Source organism: Neofelis nebulosa, chromosome 12 (assembly GCF_028018385.1).
Source record: "Neofelis nebulosa isolate mNeoNeb1 chromosome 12, mNeoNeb1.pri, whole genome shotgun sequence".
NCBI lineage: Eukaryota > Metazoa > Chordata > Mammalia > Carnivora > Felidae > Neofelis > Neofelis nebulosa.
This window is the reverse complement of record NC_080793.1, coordinates 28,732,642-28,757,576: the sequence shown is the minus strand read 5'-3', so window position 1 is coordinate 28,757,576 and position 24,935 is coordinate 28,732,642. Positions and strand designations below refer to the sequence as shown.

The 24,935-nt window shown below is 37.1% G+C and overlaps 1 protein-coding gene across 3 annotated transcripts in view; it reads right to left on the bottom strand.

Moving 5' to 3' along the window:
* Positions 1-4,258: 4,258 nt before the first annotated feature.
* The window catches only part of LOC131491562 (olfactory receptor 13C9), a 244,472-nt gene continuing 223,795 nt past the window's right edge, over positions 4,259-24,935 (bottom strand). For 2 of the 3 annotated variants that reach the window (XM_058694694.1, XM_058694695.1), the window contains 2 exons: positions 9,719-9,877; positions 4,259-5,694 (listed from right to left, as the gene is read on the bottom strand). In XM_058694694.1, coding sequence (XP_058550677.1) covers positions 4,726-5,679 — 954 coding nt within the window. In that variant the 5' untranslated portion in view covers positions 5,680-5,694; positions 9,719-9,877 and the 3' untranslated portion in view covers positions 4,259-4,725. Of the gene's footprint in view, positions 5,695-9,718; positions 9,878-21,961; positions 22,176-24,935 lie in introns of those variants that run through there. The other variant, XM_058694696.1, reaches the window with a different exon arrangement.

Below are 24,935 nucleotides of genomic sequence, written 5' to 3'. Positions count from 1 at the left end.
TGAGCCTCCAAAGAGGCAGCTACTAGTGAGTAATCATTTGGCCATAGAAACTCACTGAGTGTTTGACATTTATAGACACATGACTGTTACAGGTGTGAATACAAAGATAAATTCTGCTAGTTCAGACAAAGCACCATTAGATTCCTCTAGTTCGAAATAGGAAGGAAATTGATACTTAACCATACATTTTAGGAATGGGGCAATTTCCCCATAAAGCCCAGGCTAAAACACTGCCCCATTGTGGACCCACAAATATCTAAAGAATCTGCTCCATGCTTTAGGACACAATTTAAGTGTTCTTAAAGACACCTCTAAACCTCTATGGGCAACTTTAAATTGCCTCATAAATGAAATATGTATAAAACATGAGACTTCAGAAATAAAGCCCTAAAGACCTAATTACAAGAGGCCCATTACACTGTTTCACACAAAAATCATAAAGAGGCTCATGTACAGTCATCAAAATTTCCCCAACTGAATTCTCTCTCAATCTTTCAATCTCTTTTTCTCTCTCTCACCCACATACAAACATACACACATGAAACCATTTGGGAAGTATAGATTATTAACCATACAATTTTATGTTTACTTTATGATTTAGTTTATAATAAAAGTTGACTTTCTGAATGAACATATTACATTGTAAATATTCAAAAAGTAATACACAGGTTTTGTATACGGGAAATTTTTTTTGGAAGTAGGAAGAAGGTAAAAAGAAGGTTAGACAAGGAAAGAAAAGATATATTCAGGTAATATATAAAGGCTTAAAAAACAAAGCTGAAAATAAATTATAATTAAACAACCTAGTGATAACCATAGTTCAGAAAGGAGCCTGATCTTCATTATAAAACAATAAAATAACTCAAGACAAAATCATTTCCTCCTGTGAGGAGCCAATGAGGCACCTTAAGGCTGGATACTTTCGAATGATCTTTTTCCTTTTTATTTTTTAATTTATTTTTAACAAAATAAGTTCAAATTCCTATGTTAAGGTAGAATTCTAGAAGTGAACTGATGGGTCAAAATCAATGAGTATTTTTATGAAGCTAAAAGATAATGTTAATTTATGTTCCCACTATTAATACAGCGATTTTCTCTTATTTTTATCATCACTGGATGTTGTCAATAGTTTAGAGGTTTTTTTCATCATCTAAATGGCTTAAAATAGTATCTCATCATGGCTTTAAATGGAATTTTTAACTACTAGAAATATTTAACTTTTGTGTGTGTGTCTTAAATAGGTGCATTTTCTTTTATATGTGTTAAGTAGTCATATCTTCTACCCTTATTTCTATTGGTGTTTTATATTTTCTAATAACCTCTGTTTATATGGCATTTGTTGCATACCTACTCAGTGAAGTTGGTTGTAAGAATCTCTGTGAATATAAAAATGTTCAAGGTGCAGTCTCTACCTGTCCTACAGGTAATGAGAAAATATCCATGTAATCAGATGATTTCAATAAGAGGGGGTAATGCTGCAATTAAAATGATAGTTAGGGGTGCCTCAGTGGCTCAGTCAGTTAAGTGTCCAACTCTTGATTTGTACTCAGGTCATGCATGATCTCACAGTCATGAGGTTGAGCCCCAGGTAGGGCTTTGCACTGGGAGCGGGGCCTGCTTGAGATTCTCTATCTCCCTCTCCCTTCACTCCTTCCCTACTCTTTCCCTCAAAATAAATATTAATTAATTAATTAATTAATTAATTAATTAATTAAAATGATTGTTTAGTGTGCTATGGAGGTGTAAGTGACAAGTAACTCAGGATCAAGTCATACTTGCCAGGAGAGGTGATACATGAACTGATTCTTAATTTGTGAGTGAGATTTTGAGAGGTAAAAAATACGAGGAAGGACATCTGGGAAGAAGAAACAATAACACCATGGTATAAGACAAGAAATGCATGATGAAGGCAGGAAAATAAAAATAACACAGCATCATAAGAATATAAATAGAGAGGCATATGGGGGCTGGTGGAAGATGAAACCAAACAGACCAAAGCAAAGAGAACCTCATATACCATATGTAGCAATCAGGGATTTAGTTACAAATCGTAGAATACACTGGATGGAAAGAAATTATTTCATTTACTATTATTAAATAATAGTATGGAAGTGTTTCCATACAGTAATTTCTTCACAGAATTGTTAGGAAATTTATGTTTTCCAAGTCACAAAATTCTGATTAACTGAGAATTGGAAAAATGGGAATATCTTTCAAAATAAATGTCCTAAATGGAAAACCCTGCAGAAGCTCAAGTATTAAGGAAAGAATTATCAGTATTATAGTGATAAGGTATGTAACCAGCAAATGTGAGCATATGGGTACATCAAGAAAGGTGACTGACCTTTCTTTTCTTCAGAAATTTATTCTACAACCCTAAGAAGGGAAAAACCATCTTCCTCTTCTCGTATGAGGACAAAATGCGTATTAAAATTACTACTTTCAGGCACCTGGGTGGCTCAGTCAGTTAAGCCTCTGACTTCGGCTCAGGTCATGATCTCACGGTCAGTGAGTTCGAGTCCCACATCAGGTTCTGTGCTGACAGCTCAGAGCCTGGAGCCTGCTTCAGATTCTGTGTCTCCCTCTCTCTGCCCCTCCCCTGTTTGCACTCTCTCTCTCTCTCAAAAATAAAATAAAAACATTAAAAAAATTGTTTTAATTAAAAAAAGTTTCTACTTTCGGGGCACCTGGGTGGCTCAGTTGGTTGAGCATCCAATTCAACTCACGTCATGATCCCACAGTTCATGAATTCGAGCCTTACACCGGGCACACTGCTGTCAGCACAGAGCCCACTTCAAATCCTCTGTCCCCTTCTCTCTCTCCGCTCCTCCCCCACTTGTGCTCATTCTTTCTCTCTCTCAAAATCTAATAAAATATTTGAAAAAAATAAAATAAAATGTCTGCTTCTTTAATTGTTTCTATCAAACATTTGTAAGTCTAATATAAGACTAGGCCCTAGGTTAGTCATCCTCCAGAGCTTGTGGAAACAGTTGGATTTAAGCTTTGAGAAAAAAACGAAAGTAGAGTTGGATATCGAACACGGCCTGTGAGGCAAACACAAAATCTTTAACTCTAAAAGTTTTCCACCTACCTGGAATTCTTCAGGAAATAAAAGTCCTTTGAGTCTGTGTATGGAAACTAATAAGTTTTTAAGTTTGTTTATTTATTTTGAGAGAGAGAGAGAGTACCCAAGCTGGGGAGGGGCAGAGAGAGAGGGAGAGAGAGAATTGCAAGCATACTTTGTGCTGTCAGCACACAGCCCATTGCAGGGCTCCAGCTCAGGAAGTAGGAGAGGAGACCTGAGCTGAAATCAAGAGTCTGATGCTTAACCAAGTGAGCCACCCAAACACCCCACTAATAGGTTTTTACAGCCTATTTCACTAGGGTGTGATTCTAATAACATCAATAGTCTCAACCTTTGCCATCAGATTTAATCTGTGAATATCTATGATGGAAGCTAAAGGGACTTAAATAGAGTTCATGACTGTTTGATATTCCTGCCACTAAAATTAAAAACTGAACTTGGAAAAGTGACATTAATACACCCCAAAATACCACAAGCATTTAACTCTTATTTGCCTATATAAAATATGTTAATCCCCAACATCCTCTAACTTTACTGTTCCATCAATATAAAATTTATCCAGCCTAATGGATTTCCTAGAATGTGGCTTACTCTTGAACATACTTTCTCATTCCTGTTGGCTTGTAAATTAGAAATGTTCTTCAGATAGAGTAAAAATTTGAGGAGGAAGCCAAGCAAAATCAAGATAATATCACATCCTGTGTGACATCCCCCCAAATCTACTTAGATCACTAAGGTGATAAAGCTATTAGTAACAGAGACAAGACATCAATGCAGGTCCACACTAAAAATCAAGAACTTAGATATTCTTCTAAGTTTTGGAAAAGCATTGGAATGATCTCAGGATATCAAAGAAATCTGCTTTCTTCTAAATGGGCATGGATATGATGCCATCTAACCCAACACTTGTCCACATTACTTTCTAGACCAGTGGACTGATTTTCCAACCCAGTTTTAATTTTGCAAAATTTTCTTTATGCTAGAGCTAACATGTAAGCTGAAACAAAAAAAGAAGATAAAATAAGGACTTTCTGATTGATTGCATAGGCTCCATCCTTAAGGCTTTTACCCGTTTCCCTCAATAGTCCCAAATGCTCGCATGCTTAGTTCCACAGGAAACATTCTAAATACTGAACAAGAAAATAGTATCCAAAAGTCTTTGGAGGATTTTGAGATTAATGTGAAACTATGTCACAAGGCTCTCCACTGGAGAATGTGGGTGCAGTTTGGGGGATTTTCTGTTTTGTTTTTCTCACAACAGAGAACTTACTTATTTTGAAAGATTTGATGAAATAATGTGTATGAAATAGGACTATGTATAAAGGTGAACATAAAAAGACATATAATACCCAATTCCAATATTGAGGTATGTACAGAACACAAAATATATTGTTAAATACTTGAAAGCCATCTCCTAGAGTTAGAGTAATAAGTGATCTCTTTATTTTCTTCATCCTATGTCCTGTATCTTGCAAATTCTCTATAGTGAGCATGACATAATATTGAAATGCTGTATGTCATCATAAAAATTGTTGAGTAATATGTGAAAGTTCAAAACAAGAAAAAGTAACCAAAATTCCAACATAATTCTAAACCTTTAACAATGCCCAATGTATTCACAATTCAATCATCTTTTCCATTCACTTGCTAAAGAAACTTCTGTTAAATAGATGTTTCACTGTCTCCTTTACATCCTTGTTTCTGAGACTGTAGATTAAAGGATTCATCATGGGAGTCATCACTCCATAGAACATGGATATCAATTTGTCAGTGGCATCCAAGTCCTCTGAATTAAGTGTCTCTTTAGACTTGGGCTTCATGTACATGAAGAGAATGGTTCCATAGAATATTATCACCACAATCAGGTGGGCTGAGCAGGTGGAGAAAGCTTTGCTTCTCCCCTCAGAAGTACGGATCTTCAGGATGCTAGAGATGATTAATGAGTAAGATATGACAATCAAAAGCAGGGGCATCAGTGTGAACAATGTCGTGGCCACAACCATGATGAACTCGTTGCCTGAGATGTCAGCACAGGCCAGTTTCATGACAGCCAGAATTTCACAAGAGAAATGATTGATGTTATTCCTACAGAAGTTCAATTGTATCACAAATGCAGTTTGCACTGCAGAGTTGATAACCCCAGCAAACCAGGACCCAGCTGCCATGGGCACATAGGAATCCTTGCTCATGATGACAGGATATCTTAGAGGGTTGCAGATAGCCACATACCGGTCAAAGGCCATCATGCCCAGGAGCACACACTCTGTTGTCCCCATGGCCATGCCAAGGAACATCTGTATTGCACAGCCAGAGAAGGATATGGTCTTTCTTTCTGAGAGGAAGTTTACCAGAGTGGAGGGAATGGAGGTGGTGGTGTAGCAGATGTCCAAGAAGGAGAGGTTCCCCAGGAAGAAGTACATAGGGGTGTGAAGGTGGGAGTCCCAGATGCTGATTAAAATAAGGGTGCCATTGCCCAGAAGGATGACAACATACATTATTAAGATTAGTGCAAAAAAGAGTAGCTCAAGCCTTGGGTAATCAGAAAGCCCCTTTAGAAAGAATTCCACCAGAATGGTTTGATTTTCCCATTCCATTGTACTTTTTCTTACCTGTAAGAATTCAAAGAATTTTTTTAACATAATGATTTATTGATTATGGTAAGTCCAAGTTCACCAATGCACATATATAAAAATTTGCCATGAACCCAATGAGAAGAAGGAAGAAAGAAAACAGAGAAGGGGAAGAAGGGAGAAAAGGTAAAGAAGTGAAATAAACAACATCAGAAGAGAAGTATGAAGGAGAATCTGTTGTATCGACCACTCTGGGCCAGGAATTTGTGAAGTTTATTCACACATTACCACACTGAAACTCCACAATATGACCATTTCAGAAATAAGAAATTTAAGTTAACCAAGCAGAGTTTAAGCCTAAAGTCATATAATTAATATGTAGCAAATCCTAGGCCCAAATTCAACTCTGCTTGTGGTCCCTAATTATCTGAAATATTTTATGAACTCTAAAAGCAGTATGGAATGCATTATATCAGAGATTTGATTAGTTAACTTGCAAAGGCAGTCTAGCTCCTTGTCGGGAATATTTAATAATAACCCACTTCATACCAAAACATTGAATGAAGTGTGCTAATGTGATGGGACAAAAGTCAACAATAAACCCAATCAGTGTTTCTTGACTGCCTGATTGCCCAAAAAACAAGTACAACTCATGCAAAACCCAATTATCTGAAGTCTTCTTGTTCCAATGCAAATATCTTTTTTTATGGGAGATAGAACAAAATTTTAGTAATTATCAATAGTAAAATATATAGTAAAAGTGATTTTCTCTCTTTTAGTGTATAGTTCTATGAATTTTAAAATATGTATGGATTCATGTAACTATCCCTATAATAAGAACACAGAACTTGTCTTTCACCCTAAAAATTCCCTTGTGTCCCTTTTTAGTCACCCCTTTTACCACTCATATCCTGCAAAGATTAATATGCTTTTCATCCTATAGTTTTACCTCTTCCAGAAAGTCATACAAAAAAGGAATCATAAGAGCCATTGGTCTCTGGCTTCTTTCTCTTAGCATAAAGCCTCTGAGCTTCAAGCTTCATCCAACTTGTTATTTCTGAGTATTCCATGGTATGGATACACTAGAGTTTGTTTAATTATATGCTGAAAGACATTTGAGTTGTTTCCAGTTCTTGACAATTATGAATAGAGCTGTTAAAAAAATTATACCCAGATTTTTATGTGAACATAAGTTTTCATTTTCCTAGGGTAAATATCAGATTGGCATAGTGGATAATGAATCGTGCATTTTTAAGTTTATAAGAAACTGCCAGCTCTCCAGAGTAGCTGTATCATTTTTGCATTCCCACCAGAAATGTATGAGAGTTATAGTTGCTTCTCATCCTCATCAACACTTAGTAGTGTGTGTGTGTGTGTGTGTGTGTGTGTGTGTGTGTGTGTGTTGTTTTACACATTCTAATAGGTATGTAGTGATATTTCATCATGCTTTTAATGTGCATTCCCTAATGACTGATATTTGGGGGTTTTTTTGGCCATCCTTACATTCTCTTTAGTAAAGTGTCATTCACATCTTTTGCCCATTTTTAATTGGATTGTTCATTTTCACATTATTGAGTTTTGAGAGTTCTTTGTACACTTTGGCTACAAATAATTTATTGGATAGATGACTTGCATATATTGTCAACAAGTCTGTGACTTGTCTTCTCATTTTATTAATGCAAAAAACTCTTCATTGCCACCTTAACCAGGTGATTTCTCAGGGAAATATTCCCTGCCATTCAGCCAGGGATCAGACACAGTCTTTGTATCCAAAGAGCTGGTGTCATAAAGTCTCAGGCTATTTCCTTTCATTTTTCTTCATAAATAGCACCCCCCCCACACACACACACACAAATTTTCTTTTTCACGGAAACAGAATCCATTGAAAAGGCTCTAATTCACTCAAACAAAAAGTACCTAACATGTAGAACATTGCTCCTTATTCAGGAATCTTGGCATGAGTTTTGGGTCTGAATCCTCTGAATCTATTTCAACTGGCATCTAATTACATATATTTGCTTTTGGTCATCATTGGGGTATGACTTTCTTCCTATTTTTGCCCTGTCCTCAATCAACTTCATCTTTTATGGATTCTTTTATACCTGAAAGATGCATGCGTCTTTTATTGAGTCCCAGATTCACCATTTTATTGCTAGCCAGCAAAATCCCAATTCCTTGGTAAATGATTACTAAGAAGCAATTTCACTCTGAAAGGTCACTTTGTCTATTGAAATAAACATGTCTTTTTTTAATGAAACTGAGTTTTTTACTGACATGCAGATGTGCATTAGAGTTAGTGTTTCTACAAAAAAGTTCCATGAACAATAGAAAACTTCCAATATGAAGTCACAGGATGTTAAAAATATTACAACACAAGGAAAACAACTACACCCTCGAAGCCCCAACCACAGAACAGAGTAAGCAGCTACCAAGTTTGAAGGGAAACATGCTCTGAGATGGCATTCACCATAGACAGGAAGGGGCTCAAAACACCACCTAAGAAGAGGGTGAGGGACAAGGCTGTGCTGCAGAAATACCTACAGGGAATACGTCTACAGCTTCCCCAGATTTGCCTCTTCCCAACCCTACCCTACTTTGGTAAAAGCTGTAGATTCAGTCCACATTACTCCACTCAGTCCTCACTGAAAAGTTCTTGTCAGTGCCCTGGATCAGTAAGAGGCCTGAGTCTTTGTGCAGAACACATAGACAGAGATTTTATATGTTTTCTGTATGGATTAAGCCTGTCTATGGCCAGCAATGACTTCAGGGCTAGCATCCCACATCTATGTCCCTTCTGCTTACAAGGCCAGTTACTAGCTATCTGACCTTGGGCAATTAACTTCTGTGTCTCGATATCCTCACCTTTAATTAATAGTCTCATTGTGGTGTTCTTGGGAGAATAAATAAAATAGCGCATATAAGGCACCTCGCATATAGTAAACACTATTTTGGTTTTCTTCATATTTCTTGACTTACTCTTTTTTCTAATTCTTTTACATGCCAATCCCAAGTTTCATGCTCCTACAAGAGTCACTTCAAATTTTTATCAATGAGACCTATTCATGTATCTGGTCTCTCAACCTAACAACATACTAATTTTCATCACATACATGAAAATTTTCATGACATGGATGCATGTTACACCAATCTCTAGTCACTTTGTAACAGAGTGTTATGCCACTATAGCAAAGGCCAGCACCATTTAGAACCAGACACTCAGGTTGACATTTTTAAAGAAAGCCTATTTTACTTCATTCATATGAAAGTTATGTGTGTGTGTGTGTGTGTGTGTGTGTGTGTGACAAGTATCATGTATAAAGTTACCATAGGAATATACCACCACCAATAACAAAAACTTAACAACTATTTAAAACGATTCCCAAGATATTCATATAAACATAACAATGAAATTCAAAATGCTTTCCCCTTAGCTAAGGGCTCATTGCTCCTCTTCATTTACTTTTTACACAAATTTAATATGTATTTAGAACGAATAATAAGATTTTCCAAATAGCACCTCCAGTGAGAGACTTCAGGAAAGGAATTGTCAGTCTTTTCATGATTAGCACCGGATAAACATTTGCTAAACAGAATCAAATTGGTGCTATGAGAAAAAATGGAAAACTGTTACATAATCAGAACTTCGGTGACACAAGCTTAGTTTATATTCTATATCAAGAATGCAAATCTGCTTCCTATTGTATAGTACCTCACTGGACCAGTGGGAAATGATACCATTAGACAGGTAAGCACTACTAAAACCATGAACCCAGAAACTATATTGTGGCTAAATGAATTTTTATTCCCAGTAAGATAAATTCTACATCTAAATATCCATCTTTTTTTTGGATATTCAAATTGTTATTTGAACATGTGTTTTAATTTTGTCTCCATTTTTCCATTATATCAAAGAAAATCCTCTTGGAACTTTTTCATTCCTATTCTGTAAAGACTCTTTATGGTAAGAAATATTCTGTCCCCCAAACACATGGCTTATTTCAACTCAGTTCATTCGACAGGCATCCCCTTAGATTTGTGTTATTAGTATGTTTTCAGCAATTACCTCTAAATGGAAGATTGATTCACCTCCTAGGTTGCAATGCACAGCAGATTATTTTGCTTGATCTTCTATTTGCAGCCAATTATACAAAATTTTCCATGAGGTTGATGAATATCTGAAGGTATCACCATTGAGGAACCATAATGTCACAGGCCTTGTGGTCTGGAAAACGTTGATGGCAAAGGTACTATTTCAAATGGTTTTAAACACTTCTATACATTACAGCCAAATATGATTGATTACAAAGGGAATGTATTTTGGATGTGCTAGTTCAAAAGTAAGATAAAAATAAATATTTGAGACCATGGAAGATTTCATTTGCCCTTCAAGCCAAGGTGAAAACACTGCCCTAAGATGAAGACTCAGGAAATTATCTAAAGAATTTTCTCTAGGCTCAGGAAGGCAATTTAAATATTTCTTGCTCTAAGGGACGTATACACTTTTCTAAGCCATAGCTTTAAATTGCTTCGGGGAAAGACATTCAAAACTTTTGAAAACTTCAAGAATAATCCCCTAAAGGCCTAATTATATTACATTTATACTGTATTACAAATAGCCAATCCGGAGTCTTGAGGATGTGTCTTATCCCATTCTTTTTATCATATACTGCTGAAATGCTTAATCCAAATATACCCCAGGGTTCTTGTCCATACCGCTGTTCAACCTACCATGTCTTATTGATAATATAGTAGAAAGACCTGTTACCTAGGTATATTAGGTAATGTATAGCTACATTACCTCTTGGTTATCAATAGTAAGAGTAAAAATTATAAATTTCTAGGCACTGTTAAAAGAATTTTATATATATTTAGTTAATTCACATTTATTAAATCAGGGAGAGAAGAGAAAAAGTGTTTATTGTACAAAATAATCTAAAACTTATTGAAGTTGAAAATCAGAATTTACTGGTACTTATGTGAATATGAATGGCATTTTGAAATTCACAAGAAATTCAGAAATTCTGAAAGCATACAATGAAACCTGGAAGCCATCAAGCTATTCAGGTTTCTTATTGTAAGTCTACCAATAATTTGTAACTCAATCCCACTGTGTACTGTAAGCGTCTCCAAAGAATTCGCCTAAATATATATATACCTATCCCCCACGCTAATTGGCATAAAATCGCCACCTATCTAAATTAAACAATTAGGAGGTAATGGTGAAAATATGTATAGAATCCCAGGTACTCTCAGCCATCTTCTACTTCTGAGGACAGGGCTCTCCTTTCCTTGAACAGCTTCACCAAAAAAATGAATACAATTTGTTCACCACAAAACCACTAGCCCAGGTAAAACAGACTTTGACTACAGGTGTAATGACAGGGGGGGAAATCACAGAACTGAACATTAAATGAATTAAAACAGTACCCAACATCATTGCTTCCAAAGTTCACTGAGCTGACTACACGAAATTGCTTCCTGGACTTATCTTCTTAGGTCCTGGTCTACCACCATGTGAGTAAGCTTCTTTCCTAAGAGCAGAGCTCTTGACCCATTATTTTTCCTTTCTTCTCAAATCATAATGGATCCTCAAAATCCCATATCCAACATTACTTAATTGAAGTATCCAAGTAAGTCATCTCAGAACAATGTTTCAAGCAAAGAGAATTGTTCTTTTACATTTTGTAACAGAAAAGTATTAGTTACTATTTTTTTAACCTATCTCATTAAAGCTAGGACATGGGAACTAGCCAAAATGATGAAATGGAAGAATTCTCCTCAAAAGAAATTCCAGGAAGAAATGAAAGCTAAAGAATTGATCAAAACAGATATAAATAATATAAGTGAACAATAATTTAGAATAATAGTCATAAGATTATTTGCTGGGCTTGAAAAAAGCACAGAAGACAGCTGAGAATCTATTGCTCCAGAGATCAAGGAACTAAAAAATAGTCATGATGAAATTTAAAAATGTTGTAAATGAGGCACAAAATAAACTACAGGCAGTGAGAGCGAGGATTGAAGAAGCAGAGGGGTGAATAAGTGAAATAGAAGATAAAATTATGGAAAAAGATGAAGCTAATAAAAAGAGAGAGAAAAAAATTTTGGACCACAAGGGAGAATTAAAGAACTAAGTGATTCAATGAAATGTAATAATATCTGTATCATAGGAGTTCCAGAAAAAGAAGAGAGAGAAACAAATCATAGCTGAGAACTCCCCCAATCTGGGGAAGGAAACAGACATTGAAATCCAGGAGGCACAGAGAACTCCCTTCAGACATAATCTCAATTGATCTTCTGCATGACATATCATAGTAAAACTGGCAAAATACAAAGATAAAGAGAGAATTCTGAAAGCAGCTAGGGATAAACAGGTCTTAAACCACAAGGGTAGACACATAAGAGTAGCAACAGACTTTTCTACTGAAACTTGGAAGGCCAGAAAGGAGTAGCAGGAAGTTTTCAATGTGCTGAATAGGAAAAATATGCAGCCAAGAATCCTTTACCCAGCAAGGAAGGATACAGAAAAGTTTTCACAGACAAACAAAAACTGAAGGAGTTCATCACTACTAAACCAGCCCTATAAGAGATCCTAAGGGGGACTCTGTGAGTGGAATGTTGCAAAGACCACAAAGGACCAGAGACATTACTACAAGCATGAAACCTACAGATAACACAATGACTCTAAATTCATATCTTTCAATAATAACACTGAATGTAAATGGACTAAATGCTCCAATCAAAAGACATAGGGTAACAGAATGGATTAAAAAAAACAAGACCCATCTATTTGCTGTCTACAAGAGACCCATTTTAGACCTGAGGACATGTTCAGAATGAAAGTGAGGGGATGGAAAACTGTCTATCATACTACTGGAAATCAAAAGAAAGCTGGAGTAGCAATACTTAGACATACAATAGACATACTTAGACAAACAATACTTTAAGCTAAAGGCAATAACAAAAGATGAAGAAGGGCATTATATGATAATTATGGGATCTATCCACCAAGAAGAACTAACAATTATAAATGCCTATGCACCCAGCCACTCTGGAAAACAGTATGGAGTTTCCTCAAAAAATTAAAAATAGAACTACCCTACGACCCAGAAATTGCACTACTAGGTATTTATCCAAAGGATACAGGTACACTGTTTCAAAGGGGCATATGTTCCCCAATGTTTATAGCAGCACTATCAACAAAGCCAAAGAATGGAAAGAGCCCAAATGTCCATCATTGGAAGAATGTTAAAAGAAGATGTGGTTTCTTATTACTTGGCAATCAAAAAGAATGAAACCTTGCCATTTGCAACTACACGGATGGAACTAGAGGGTATTATGCTAAGCAGTGTTAGTCACAGAAAGGCAAATATCATATGACTTCACTTATATGATGACTTTAAGACACAGAACAGATGAACACAAGGAAAAGGAAGCAAAAATAATATAAAAACAGGAGGGGGACAAAAAATAAGACACTCTTAAATATAGAGAATAGAGGGTTACTGAGGGGTTGTGGGAGGGGCATGGGCTAAATGGGTAAATCATTGTTGAACTATATGCTAACTAACTTGGATGTAAATTAAAAAACAAATAAATAATAAATAAATAAATAAATAAATAAATAAATGTCTATGCACCGATTTGAGGGCACTCAAATATATAAGACAATTGCAAACATAAGCAATTTTATTGGTAAGAATGTGATAATCGCAGGGGACTTTAATACTCCACTGACAACAATAGACAGATCATGTAGACAGAAAACCAATGAAGAAACAATGGCCCTGAATGATACACTGGACCAGATAGACCTGACAGATATATTCGGAACTTTTTATCCTCAAGCAACAGAATATGCATTCTTCTCGAGTGCACATGGAACATACCCCAAAATAGACCACATACTGGGTCACAAAACAGCCCTCAATAAATACAAAAGAATTGAGATCATACCATGCACATTTTCAGACCACGATGCTATGAAACTTGAAATCAACCACAGGAAAAAGTTTGGAAAACCTCCAAATGCATGGAGGTTAAAGAACATCCTACTAAACAATGAATGGGTCAACCAGGCAATTAAAGAAGGAATTTAAAAATATATGGAAACAAATGAAAAGGAAAACACAAGAGTCCAAAACCTTTGGGATGCAGCAAAGACAGTCCTAAGAGGAAAATACATTGAAATCCAGGCCTACCTCAAGAAACAAGAAAAATCCCAAATACAAAATCTAAGAGCATACCTAAAGGAACTAGAATCAGAACAACAAAGAAACCCCAAGGCCTGCAGAAGAAGAGAAATAATAAAGATCGGAGCAGAAATAAACAATACAGAATCCCCCCCCCCAAAAAAACCCAAAAAACAAAACACTAAAACATATCAACGAAACTAAGAGTTTATTTTTTGAAAAAATAAACAAAATTGGTAAACGCCTAGCTGGACTTCTCAAAAAAAAAGAAAAAAAAAAAAAAGAAAAAGAGAGAGGACCCAAATAGATAAAATCACAAATGAAAATGGATTTATCATAACCAATCACTCAGAAATACAAGCAATTATCAGAGAATACTATGAAAAATTATTTGCCAACAAATGGGACAACCTGGAAGAAATGGACAAATTCCTAGACACACACACACTACCAAAACTCAAATGGGAAGAAACAGAAAATTTGAACAGACCCATAACTAGTGAATAAATTGAATCAGTTATCAAAAATCTCCCAACAAATAAGAGTCCTGGAACAGATGGCTTCCTGGGGGAATTCTACCAGACATTTAAAGCAGAGTTAATACCTATCCTTCTCAAGCTGTCCCAAAAAATATAAACGGAAGGAAAACTTCCAGACTCATTCTATGAAGCCAGCACTACCTTGATTCCCAAACCAGGCAGAGACCCCCACAAAAGAAGAGAATTACAGGCCAATATCCCTAATGAACATGGATGCAAAAATTCTCAATAAGACACTAGCAAATCAAACAAAACAGCATATAAAAAGAATTATTCACCATGATCAAGTGGGATTCATTCCTGGCCTGTGGGGCTGGTTTAATATTCCCAAATCAATCAATGTTAGGGAGTTCCGGAAGATGGCAGCGTAGGAGGACGCTGGGCTCACCGCGCGCCCTGCTGATCACTTAGATTCTACCTATGCCTGCCTAAAGAACCCAGAAAACTGCCAGAGGATTAGCAGAACAGAGTCTCCGGAGCCAAGCGCAGACAAGAGGCCCACGGAAGAGGGTAGGAAGGGCGGCGAGGCGGTGCGCGCTCCACGGACTGGCAGGAGGGAGCCGGGGCAGAGGGGCGGCTCGCCGGCCAAGCGGAGCCCCCGAGTCTGGCTGGCAAAAGCAGAGGGGCCTGACAGACTGTGTTTCCACAGCAAGCGCGACTTAGCGTCTGGGAGGTCATAAATTAACAGCTCTGCTCAGAAAGCGGGAAGGCTGGAGGACAAAGGAAGGGAGAGCTGCTGAGCCCCCGGACAGCAGAGCTCAGCTTGGCGGGGAACAAAGGCGCTTGCCAGCGCCATCTCCCCCGCCCATCCCCCAGCCAAAATCCCAAAGAGAACCAGTTCCTGCCAGGGAACTTGCCTGCTCCGCGCAAACACCCAACTCTGTGCTTCTGTGGAGCCAAACCTCTGGCAGTGGATCTGACTCCCTCCCGCTGCCACAGGGCCCCTCCTGAAGTGGATCACCTAAGGAGAAGTGAGCTAAGCCTGCCCCTCCTGCCCCCGTGCACCTTGCCTACCCACCCCAGCTAATACGCCAGATCCCCAGCACCACAAGCCTGGCAGTGTGCAAGTAGCCCAGACGGGCCACGCCACCCCACAGTGAATCCCGCCCCTAGGAGAGGGGAAGAGAAGGCACACACCAGTCTGACTGTGGCCCCAGCGGTGGGCTGCAGGCAGACATCAGGTGGGACTGCGGCCCCGCCCACCAACTCCAGTTATACACCACAGCACGGGGGAAGTGCCCTGCAGGTCCTCACCACTCCAGGGACTATCCAAAATGACCAAACGGAAGAATTCCCCTCAGAAGAATCTCCAGGAAATAACAACAGCTAATGAACTGATCAAAAAGGATTTAAATAATATAACAGAAAGGGAATTTAGAATAATAGTCATAAAATTAATCGCTGGGCTTGAAAACAGTATACAGGACAGCAGAGAATCTCTTGCCACAGAGATCAAGGGACTAAGGAACAGTCACGAGGAGCTGAAAAACGCTTTAAACGAAATGCAAAACAAAATGGAAACGACGACGGCTCGGATTGAAGAGGCAGAGGAGAGAATAGGTGAACTAGAAGATAAAGTTATGGAGAAAGAGGAAGCTGAGAGAAAGAGAGATAAAAAAATCCAGGAGTATGAGGGGAAAATTAGAGAACTAAGTGATACACTAAAAAGAAATAATATACGCATAATTGGTATCCCAGAGGAGGAAGAGAGAGGGAAAGGTGCTGAAGGGGTACTTGAAGAAATTATAGCTGAGAACTTCCTTGAACTGGGGAAGGAAAAAGGCATTGAAATCCAAGAGGCACAGAGAACTCCCTTCAGACGTAACTTGAATCGATCTTCTGCACGACATGTCATAGTGAAACTGGAAAAATACAAGGATAAAGAGAAAATTCTGAAAGCAGCAAGGGATAAACGTGCCCTCACATATAAAGGGAGACCTATAAGACTCGTGACTGATCTCTCCTTTGAAACTTGGCAGGCCAGAAAGGCTTGGCACGATCTCTTCAGTGTGCTAAACAGAAAAAATATGCAGCCGAGAATCCTTTATCCAGCAAGTCTGTCATTTAGAATAGAAGGAGAGATAAAGGTCTTCCCAAACAAACAAAAACTGAAGGAATTTGTCACCACGAAACCAGCCCTACAAGAGATCCTAAGGGGGATCCTGTGAGACAAAGTACCAGAGACATCACTACAAGCATAAAACATACAGACATCACAATGACTCTAAACCCGTATCTTTCTATAATAACACTGAATGTAAATGGATTAAATGCACCAACCAAAAGACATAGGGTATCAGAATGGATAAAAAAACAAGACCCATCTATTTGCTGTCTACAAGAGACTCATTTGAGATCTGAGGACACCTTTAGATTGAGAGTGAGGGGATGGAGAACTATTTATCATGCTACTGGAAGCCAAAAGAAAGCTGGAGTAGCCATACTTATATCAGACAAACTAGACTTTAAATTAAAGGCTGTAACAAGAGATGAAGAAGGGCATTATATAATAATCACAGGGTCTATCCACCAGGAAGAGCTAACAATTATAAATGTCTATGCGCCAAATACCGGAGCCCCCAGATATATAAAACAATTACTCATAAACAGAAGCAACCTTATTGATAAGAATGTGGTCATTGCAGGGGACTTTAACACACCACTTACAGAAATGGATAGATCATCTAGACACATAGTCAATAAAGAAACAAGGGCCCTGAATGATACATTGGATCAGATGGACTTGACAGATATATTTAGAACTCTGCATCCCAAAGCAACAGAATATACTTTCTTCTCGAGTGCACATGGAACATTCTCCAAGATAGATCATATACTGGGTCACAAAACAGCCCTTCATAAGTTTACAAGAATTGAAATTATACCATGCATACTTTCAGACCACAATGCTATGAAGCTTGAAATCAACCACAGGAAAAAGTCTGGAAAACCTCCAAAAGCATGGAGGTTAAAGAACACCCTACTAACGAATGAGTGGGTCAACCAGGCAATTAGAGAAGAAATTAAAAAATATATGGAAACAAACGAAAATGAAAATACAACAATCCAAACGCTTTGGGACTCAGCGAAGGCAGTCCTGAGAGGAAAATACATTGCAATCCAGGCCTATCTCAAGAAACAAGAAAAATCCCAAATACAAAATCTAACAGCACACCTAAAGGAAATAGAAGCAGAACAGCAAAGGCAGCCTAAACCCAGCAGAAGAAGAGAAATCATAAAGATCAGAGCAGAAATAAACAATATAGAATCTAAAAAAACTGTAGAGCAGATCAACGAAACCAAGAGTTGGTTGTTTGAAAAAATAAACAAAATTGACAAACCTCTAGCCAGGCTTCTCAAAAAGAAAAGGGAGATGACCCAAATAGATAAAATCATGAATGAAAATGGAATGATTACAACCAATCCCTCAGAGATACAAACAATTATCAGGGAATACTATGAAAAATTATATGCCAACAAATTGGACAACCTGGAAGAAATGGACAAATTCCTAAACACCCACACTCTTCCAAAACTCAATCAGAAGGAAATAGAAAGCTTGAACAGACCCATAACCAGCGAAGAAATTGAATCGGTTATCAAAAATCTCCCAACAAATAAGAGTCCAGGACCAGATGGCTTCCCAGGGGAGTTCTACCAGACGTTTAAAGCAGAGATAATACCTATCCTTCTCAAGCTATTCCAAGAAATAGAAAGGGAAGGAAAACTTCCAGACTCATTCTATGAAGCCAGTATTACCTTGATTCCTAAACCAGACAGAGACCCAGTAAAAAAAGAGAACTACAGGCCAATATCTCTGATGAATATGGATGCAAAAAGTCTCAATAAGATACCAAATCAATCAATGTTATACATAACATCAACAAAGAAAGGATAAGAACCATATTATCCCGTCAATAGATGTAGAAAAAGCATTTGACAAATACAGCACCCTTTCTTAATAAAAACCCTCAAAATTTAGGATAGAAGGAACATAACTAAACATAATAAAAGCCATATATGAAAAGCCCACAGCTAATATAATCCTCAATGGGGAAAAACTGAGAGCTTTCCCTCTGAGATCAGGAACACAGCAGGGATGTCCACTCTCCCCACTGTTGTTTAACATTGTGCTGGAAGTCCTAGCATCAGCAATCAGACAACAAAATGAAATAAGAGGCATCAAAATTGGCAAAGAAGAATTTAAACATTAACTTTTCACAGATAAGATGATACTCTACATGGAAAACCTGAAAGAACCCACCAAAAAGCTGCTAGAACCAATACATGAATTCAGCAAAGTCACAGGGTACAAAATCAATGTACAGAAATCAGTTGCATTTCTATACACCGATAATGATGTTTCCGATTCTGTGTCTCCCTCTCTCTCTGCCCCTCCCCCGTTCATGCTCTGTCTCTCTCTGTCCCAAAAATAAATTAAAAATGTTGAAAAAAAAAAAAATTTAAAAAATAAAAAAAAAAAAAAAGAAAAAATGGGGCGCCTGGGTGGCGCAGTCGGTTAAGCGTCCGACTTCAGCCAGGTCACGATCTCGCGCTCCGTGAGTTCGAGCCCCGCGTCAGGCTCTGGGCTGATGGCTCGGAGCCTGGAGCCTGTTTCCGATTCTGTGTCTCCCTCTCTCTCTGCCCCTCCCCCGTTCATGCTCTGTCTCTCTCTGTCCCAAAAATAAATTAAAAATGTTGAAAAAAAAAAAATTTAAAAAATATACACCGATAATGAATCAACAGAAAGAGAAATCAAGAAACTGATCCCATTTACAATTGCACAAAGAACCATAAAATACCTAGGAATAAATCTAACCAAGGAGGTGAAAAATCTATACACTGAAAACTACAGAAAGCTTATGAAAGAAATTGAAGAAGACACAAAAAAATGAAAAACATTCCATGCTCATGGATTGGAAGAATAAATATTGTTACAATGTCAATACTACCCAAAGCTATCTACACATTCAATGCTATCCCAATCAAAATTGCACTGGCATTCTTCTCAAAGCTAGAACAAACAATCCTAAAAATTGTATGGAATCACAAGACCCCAAAGAGCCAAAGTATTATTGTAAAATAAAACCAAAGCAGGAGGCATCACAAATCCCAGACTGTGGCCTCTACTACAAGGCTGTAAAATCATCAAGACAGTATGGTATTGGCACAAAAACAGACACATAGACCAGTGGACTAAAATAGAGAACCCAGAATTGGACCCACAAATGTATGGCCAACTAATCTTTGACAAAGCAGGAAAGAGTATCCAATGGAAAAAAAGACAGTCTCTTTAGTAAATGGTGCTAGGAGAACTGGACAGGAACATGCATAAGAATGAAACCAGACCACTTTCTTATACCATACACAAAAATAAACACAAGATGGATGAAAGACCTAAAAGTGAGCAGGAAACCATCAAAACCCTAGAGGAGAAAACAGGCAACAACCTCTGTGACCTCAGCTGCAGCAACTTCTTGCTCAACACATCTCCAAAGGCAAGGGAACTAAAAGCAAAGATGAATTATTGGGACCTCATCAAGATAAAAAGCTTCTGCACTGCAAAGGAAGTAATCAACAAAACTAAAAGGCAAACCTACAGAATGGGAAAAGATGACATATTGGATAAAGGGTTAGTATCCAAAATCTATAAAGAACTTACCAAACTCAACACCCGTAAAACAAATACTCCAGAAAATAAATGGGCAGAAGATGTGAATAGACACACTTTTCCAAAGAAGACATCCATATGGCCAACAGACTAATGAAAAGATGATCGACATCACTCATCATCAGGGAAATACAAATCAAAACCACACTGAGATACCACCTCACACCGGTCAGAGTGGCTAAAAATAACAACTCAGGAAACAATAGATGCTGGCGAGGATGTGGAGAAAGAGGAACACTCTTGCACTGTTGGTGGGAATGCAAAATGGTGCAGCCGCTCTGGAAAAGTGTGGAGTTTCCTCAAAAAATTAAAAATAGAACTACCCCATGACCCGGCAATAGCCCTACTAGGAATTTATGCAAAGGATACAGAAGTGCTGATTCATAGAGGCACATGTAGCCCCCAATGTTTATAGCAGTGCTTTTAACAATAGCCAAATTATGGAATGAGCCTAAATGTCCATCAACTGATGAATGGATAAAGAAGATGTGGTTTATATATACACTGGAATACTACTTGTCAATGAGAAAGAACGAAATCATGCCATTTGCAGCAATGTAGATGGAACTGGAAGGTATTATGCTAAGTGAAATAAGTCAGTCAGAGAAAGACAGATACCATATGTTTTCACTCATATGTGGATCTTAAGATACTTAACAGAAGACCATGGGGGAAGGAAGGGGGAAAAATAATTACAGAGAGGGAGGGAGGCAAACCATAAGAGACCCTCAAATATAAAGTACAAACTGAGGGTTGATGGGGGAGTGGGGGAGAGGGGAAAATGGGTGATGGGTATTGAAGACAGCACTTGTGATGAGCACTGAGTGTTGTGTGTAATGATGAACCATTGGAATCTAGCCCAAAAACCAAGAGCACACTTTACACACTGTATGTTAGCCAATTTGACAATAAACTGTATTAAAAAATAACAATAAATAAAAATAAATAAAGCTAGGATATGGGTCATAATTTTATAAAACCTAATGGCTCAATAAAGTGGCACCCATCAAAAATATTATTTAAAAAAACTGTACTTAGCTTTTCTGTCATCACCTAGAAGGTACAAAATGTCCTAATGCGCATGCAGGGCAACTCAGCCTCAATGTGTAATCTCCATTCCTAAAGAAATTGCTTTAATTATTTAAATAGAGATTTTACTTTTTTACTGTCAATTAAACTTTCTAACACAATAAGGCACATACCTCAATTTTTACCTCTCTTTTAAAATTACATTTTCTGTTTTTCATATGTATCCATATTTATTTGAGACACTAAAACAATTAGGAAAAACTACCCTGATTAATTTTTCAAATAGATCTTTCCAGCGTCTATCACACGTAAGTTTTCCTAGTTAGGTTTTGGCTTTGCAAACAATGAAAAAAACTAGTTTTTGTTTTTCCTTCATGTAACAATGTTAACATAACGATTTTTGCACTAATACAAATTCTTCAAAAATATTATTTAATGGTTGTACAATAGTCCATCAAATGATGTACTATGATGACTTCATAATTCCCCCTCATCAAAATAGAAAAGTATGGAAAACTACTACAAAAGGTAGCAGGCAGGAAGATGGCAGTATAGTAGGAGGACACTAGACCCATCTCATCCCACAAACACAACTAGATAACTATCAAATCATCCTAAATAACCCAGAATCAACCTAAACACTGCCAGAACAATCTCCACAACTAAAAGGAGAGAAGAGGCCACCTCAAAGAAGGTAGCAAGTAGAGAGACCTGGTTTGGGGGAGAAAAGGATCCAGGGTGTTGGGAGGGGAGGGAGCCATCCTCATGGAGAAAGCCTAGAGAGAGAAAAGCACACAGGGAAACACATAAGGAGAAAGTTTCCCCAAAGACATTGGCTGGGAAAACTAGAGGGGCCGAATTTCATGAGTTCTTACATCCAATGGGCCTTAAAGCCTAGAGTTTGAAGGTCAGCAGGCTTGGCTAGGATAGAGCCCAGAGGGTACTGCAATGCTCCTGGAGAGAAGGCAGGAAAACAATCCAGGAACAGATGGCATGGAAACAGCAATCTGAACAAAGTCTGGCGCACACAGTGAGGAGATTATTCACTCTTCTAGGAGTGTGTCCCTGAGTGGCTGTGTTCATGATGATACCTGCTTTTCAGAAGAAGGAAAAGCAGATTAGTTAGCCTAATACATAGATACCAATGGTCATTATACCAAAATCTCATGAATTTGAGACAAATTAAACTATCCAATACTATTAAAATTATAGGCTAGATTACACTAATTCCACTTGATTAAAGACTCTTCAAATGTTAAAAAGGAATATTATAAAGACTAAAAAAATCACAAAAACATTGCTATAAAGTGGCAAATACTAATTAAACATATACTATGATTATATTGGTATAAAGAAAAAATGTGTAGTGCATGGTCTAGAACTAACAAAAATATGAAAGATAAAAAGACTTTAAAGAGGTGGAATGACTATTTAGGAGTATTTTAGGATTGACCTGGTATTATCTGTGGAATAAAAAAAATTTTTTTTTGGTAAAAGGTTAACTCTTCTGAGACCTTTTGGACATATTCTGATTCCAACCCCAGCTTCTGTAGAAGCCATCAAATACAGTCATATTCAATGAATACTCCAAGAAATGTATGGCTGGGGAAGATTCTCTTTAAGTGAAGATAATTGGGTCTTTAGAATGTGCGGGAGTCAGGGATTTTGATCTCTAGAGAATCCTGTTTCTTATTCACAACCTTAGGGATTGAAGAAGTTTGTAAAAATAAGTGCTAAATTAACTTCCAAGTGAAACTGAATCTCTCGAGTAAGCATCAACTTTAGCACAAATACTGGGAAACCAGAGTTGCATCATGGGTCCTTATTTTTAATATGTTTTCTTTCCTTGACACGTTCTTGGGAAAATTCATGTGCAGACCAATTGCCTGGTTGTAGCAATTCTTTCTCACATTTCTTTTTGGGAAGGAGAACAAACATCTTCCAAAGTGAGAATCTTCTGGTTTCATCTGAAAAATGCAAAAGGAATTCAAATCCCTGGAAATGTTTTCTATTACTTAATAGAATGGAATGGTGAGAATGACTTTAAAACATAGTCAGGAGGTAAGATAAAGAGAAAAGTTTTACTAATATCATTTCCAAAGGAAAACATCCTGTCAATAAATATAACGAATTTATTTTGTTGAGGTGATCATTGCTGGTGGGACAACATCAAGAGCAGGATATTATTTAAATTTCTTTAAAAATCCCAAAATAGCACAAAGAGGGTAGTTAAGAAGAGAAAGTTGCCTGTAATACAACAGACCCTTATAAATAATAGGTGAAAAGCTACTGTATTCAAGTATATAGTTCACTAAAATCTTAAATAAAAATTATCTCGAGAAAGAGCCCACAATAATTTATATATTAATCACACATAAATATGCTCAGTAAGGGTTTGAGGAAACTTGTAATTAAAAGTGTTTATGGTAAAAACAGGATTACAAACAAAACATGTGTAACAGGGGGCTAAAGTAATTATAGGTGTTAATTTGGCTATAGGGATCCAAGGCAAAAGAAGAAATATTAATTCTTTTTATTTCCCATTTATGTAACAAATCAATTCTACCACCCTACATCTTAACTGTCCACACTAGACCATTAGAAAGGATCTTTGGCTATTTTTTTAAATTTTAATTCATTTTTGTGGATAGTGTCTTCATAAGTGGAAGACAATAAATGCCTTCAATGCTTTCCAAGGATTTCGATATATTTTATGTGTATTTTTATCATTTGGATGCTTGAAAGTTAAGTATGTCATATTAAACAGTGGTTTTATAAGAAGAAATTTTATCAATAAGTAAATGTACTATAGTGCTAAAAATGGGCTTGGGAATCATAAAGATAAGGATTTAAATCATACTTCTGGTATTTAACAACTATAAGATATTGAAAACAGGGTGTTGTATGGAAGTACTGAATCCCTAAATTGCACAGCCAAAACTAGTATTACACTATATGTTAACTCACTAGAATTTAAATAAGAACTTTAAAAGAAGACAGTGATCATGGTACTTAACCCTTGAAATTTTAAACTAATTTCCTCATTGGTAAAATCCATAATAACATTTGGCTTATTTTGAAGATTAAATGATAAAAATTATATGAAGGGCCTCATACTAGGACATCACAGGCAACTTCTCTTCTCTGTAAGCTAAAATAATGTATCTTTCATGTGGCATATTAGTTGAATATATGAGTTTATAAAATCTATAAATTGAGAGTTAGCAGGTCCATTCATTTTTGTACAGTATCAGTTGTCTTAGTTGATATCTTTAGAAGAGCTGGAGAGGATGATGGGATTGTTTCCTCTAATGAGAATTTAGAGTACAGATAGTATGTGTTTTTCATTGAAAAATCTTAGTACTTTGACTATTAGGTCTTCAAGTAGCTAAGTCAATAAAACAAAATGAAAAAAATTATAGAAAGTTAAAAAGTTTCCTTCTAGAAAGTTAGAGGGCTTGACTTCTGGCTTGGATAAAAAGTCACAGACTTTCCTTAGGTCTCTTACAACACTAAAATAGTGCCCAGATGAAGTCCAAGGGCATTGAACCACAGAGTGGTTAATTCTTATAAAACACCAGGAGTTGGGAGAGGGGGATTAGAGGTTGGCTAGGATCCAGGCCAGTTCAGATCCTTCTCAAATAGGAATGTCATCTTCTAAACAATAATTCTGTGCTAGGCATCAACAGCCTGCACTCTCCTTTGATAACACATGATTAAGTCAAGAACTCAAGTCCCTTATCTTGGTGTAGCTCCTAAAAACACAAAACACTCTTCTTTGGAAGCTTTTGAGAGTAGGGATTATAAATGCTCTCTGTCTACCAGTAACAGTGGGTTCCTTCTAATAAT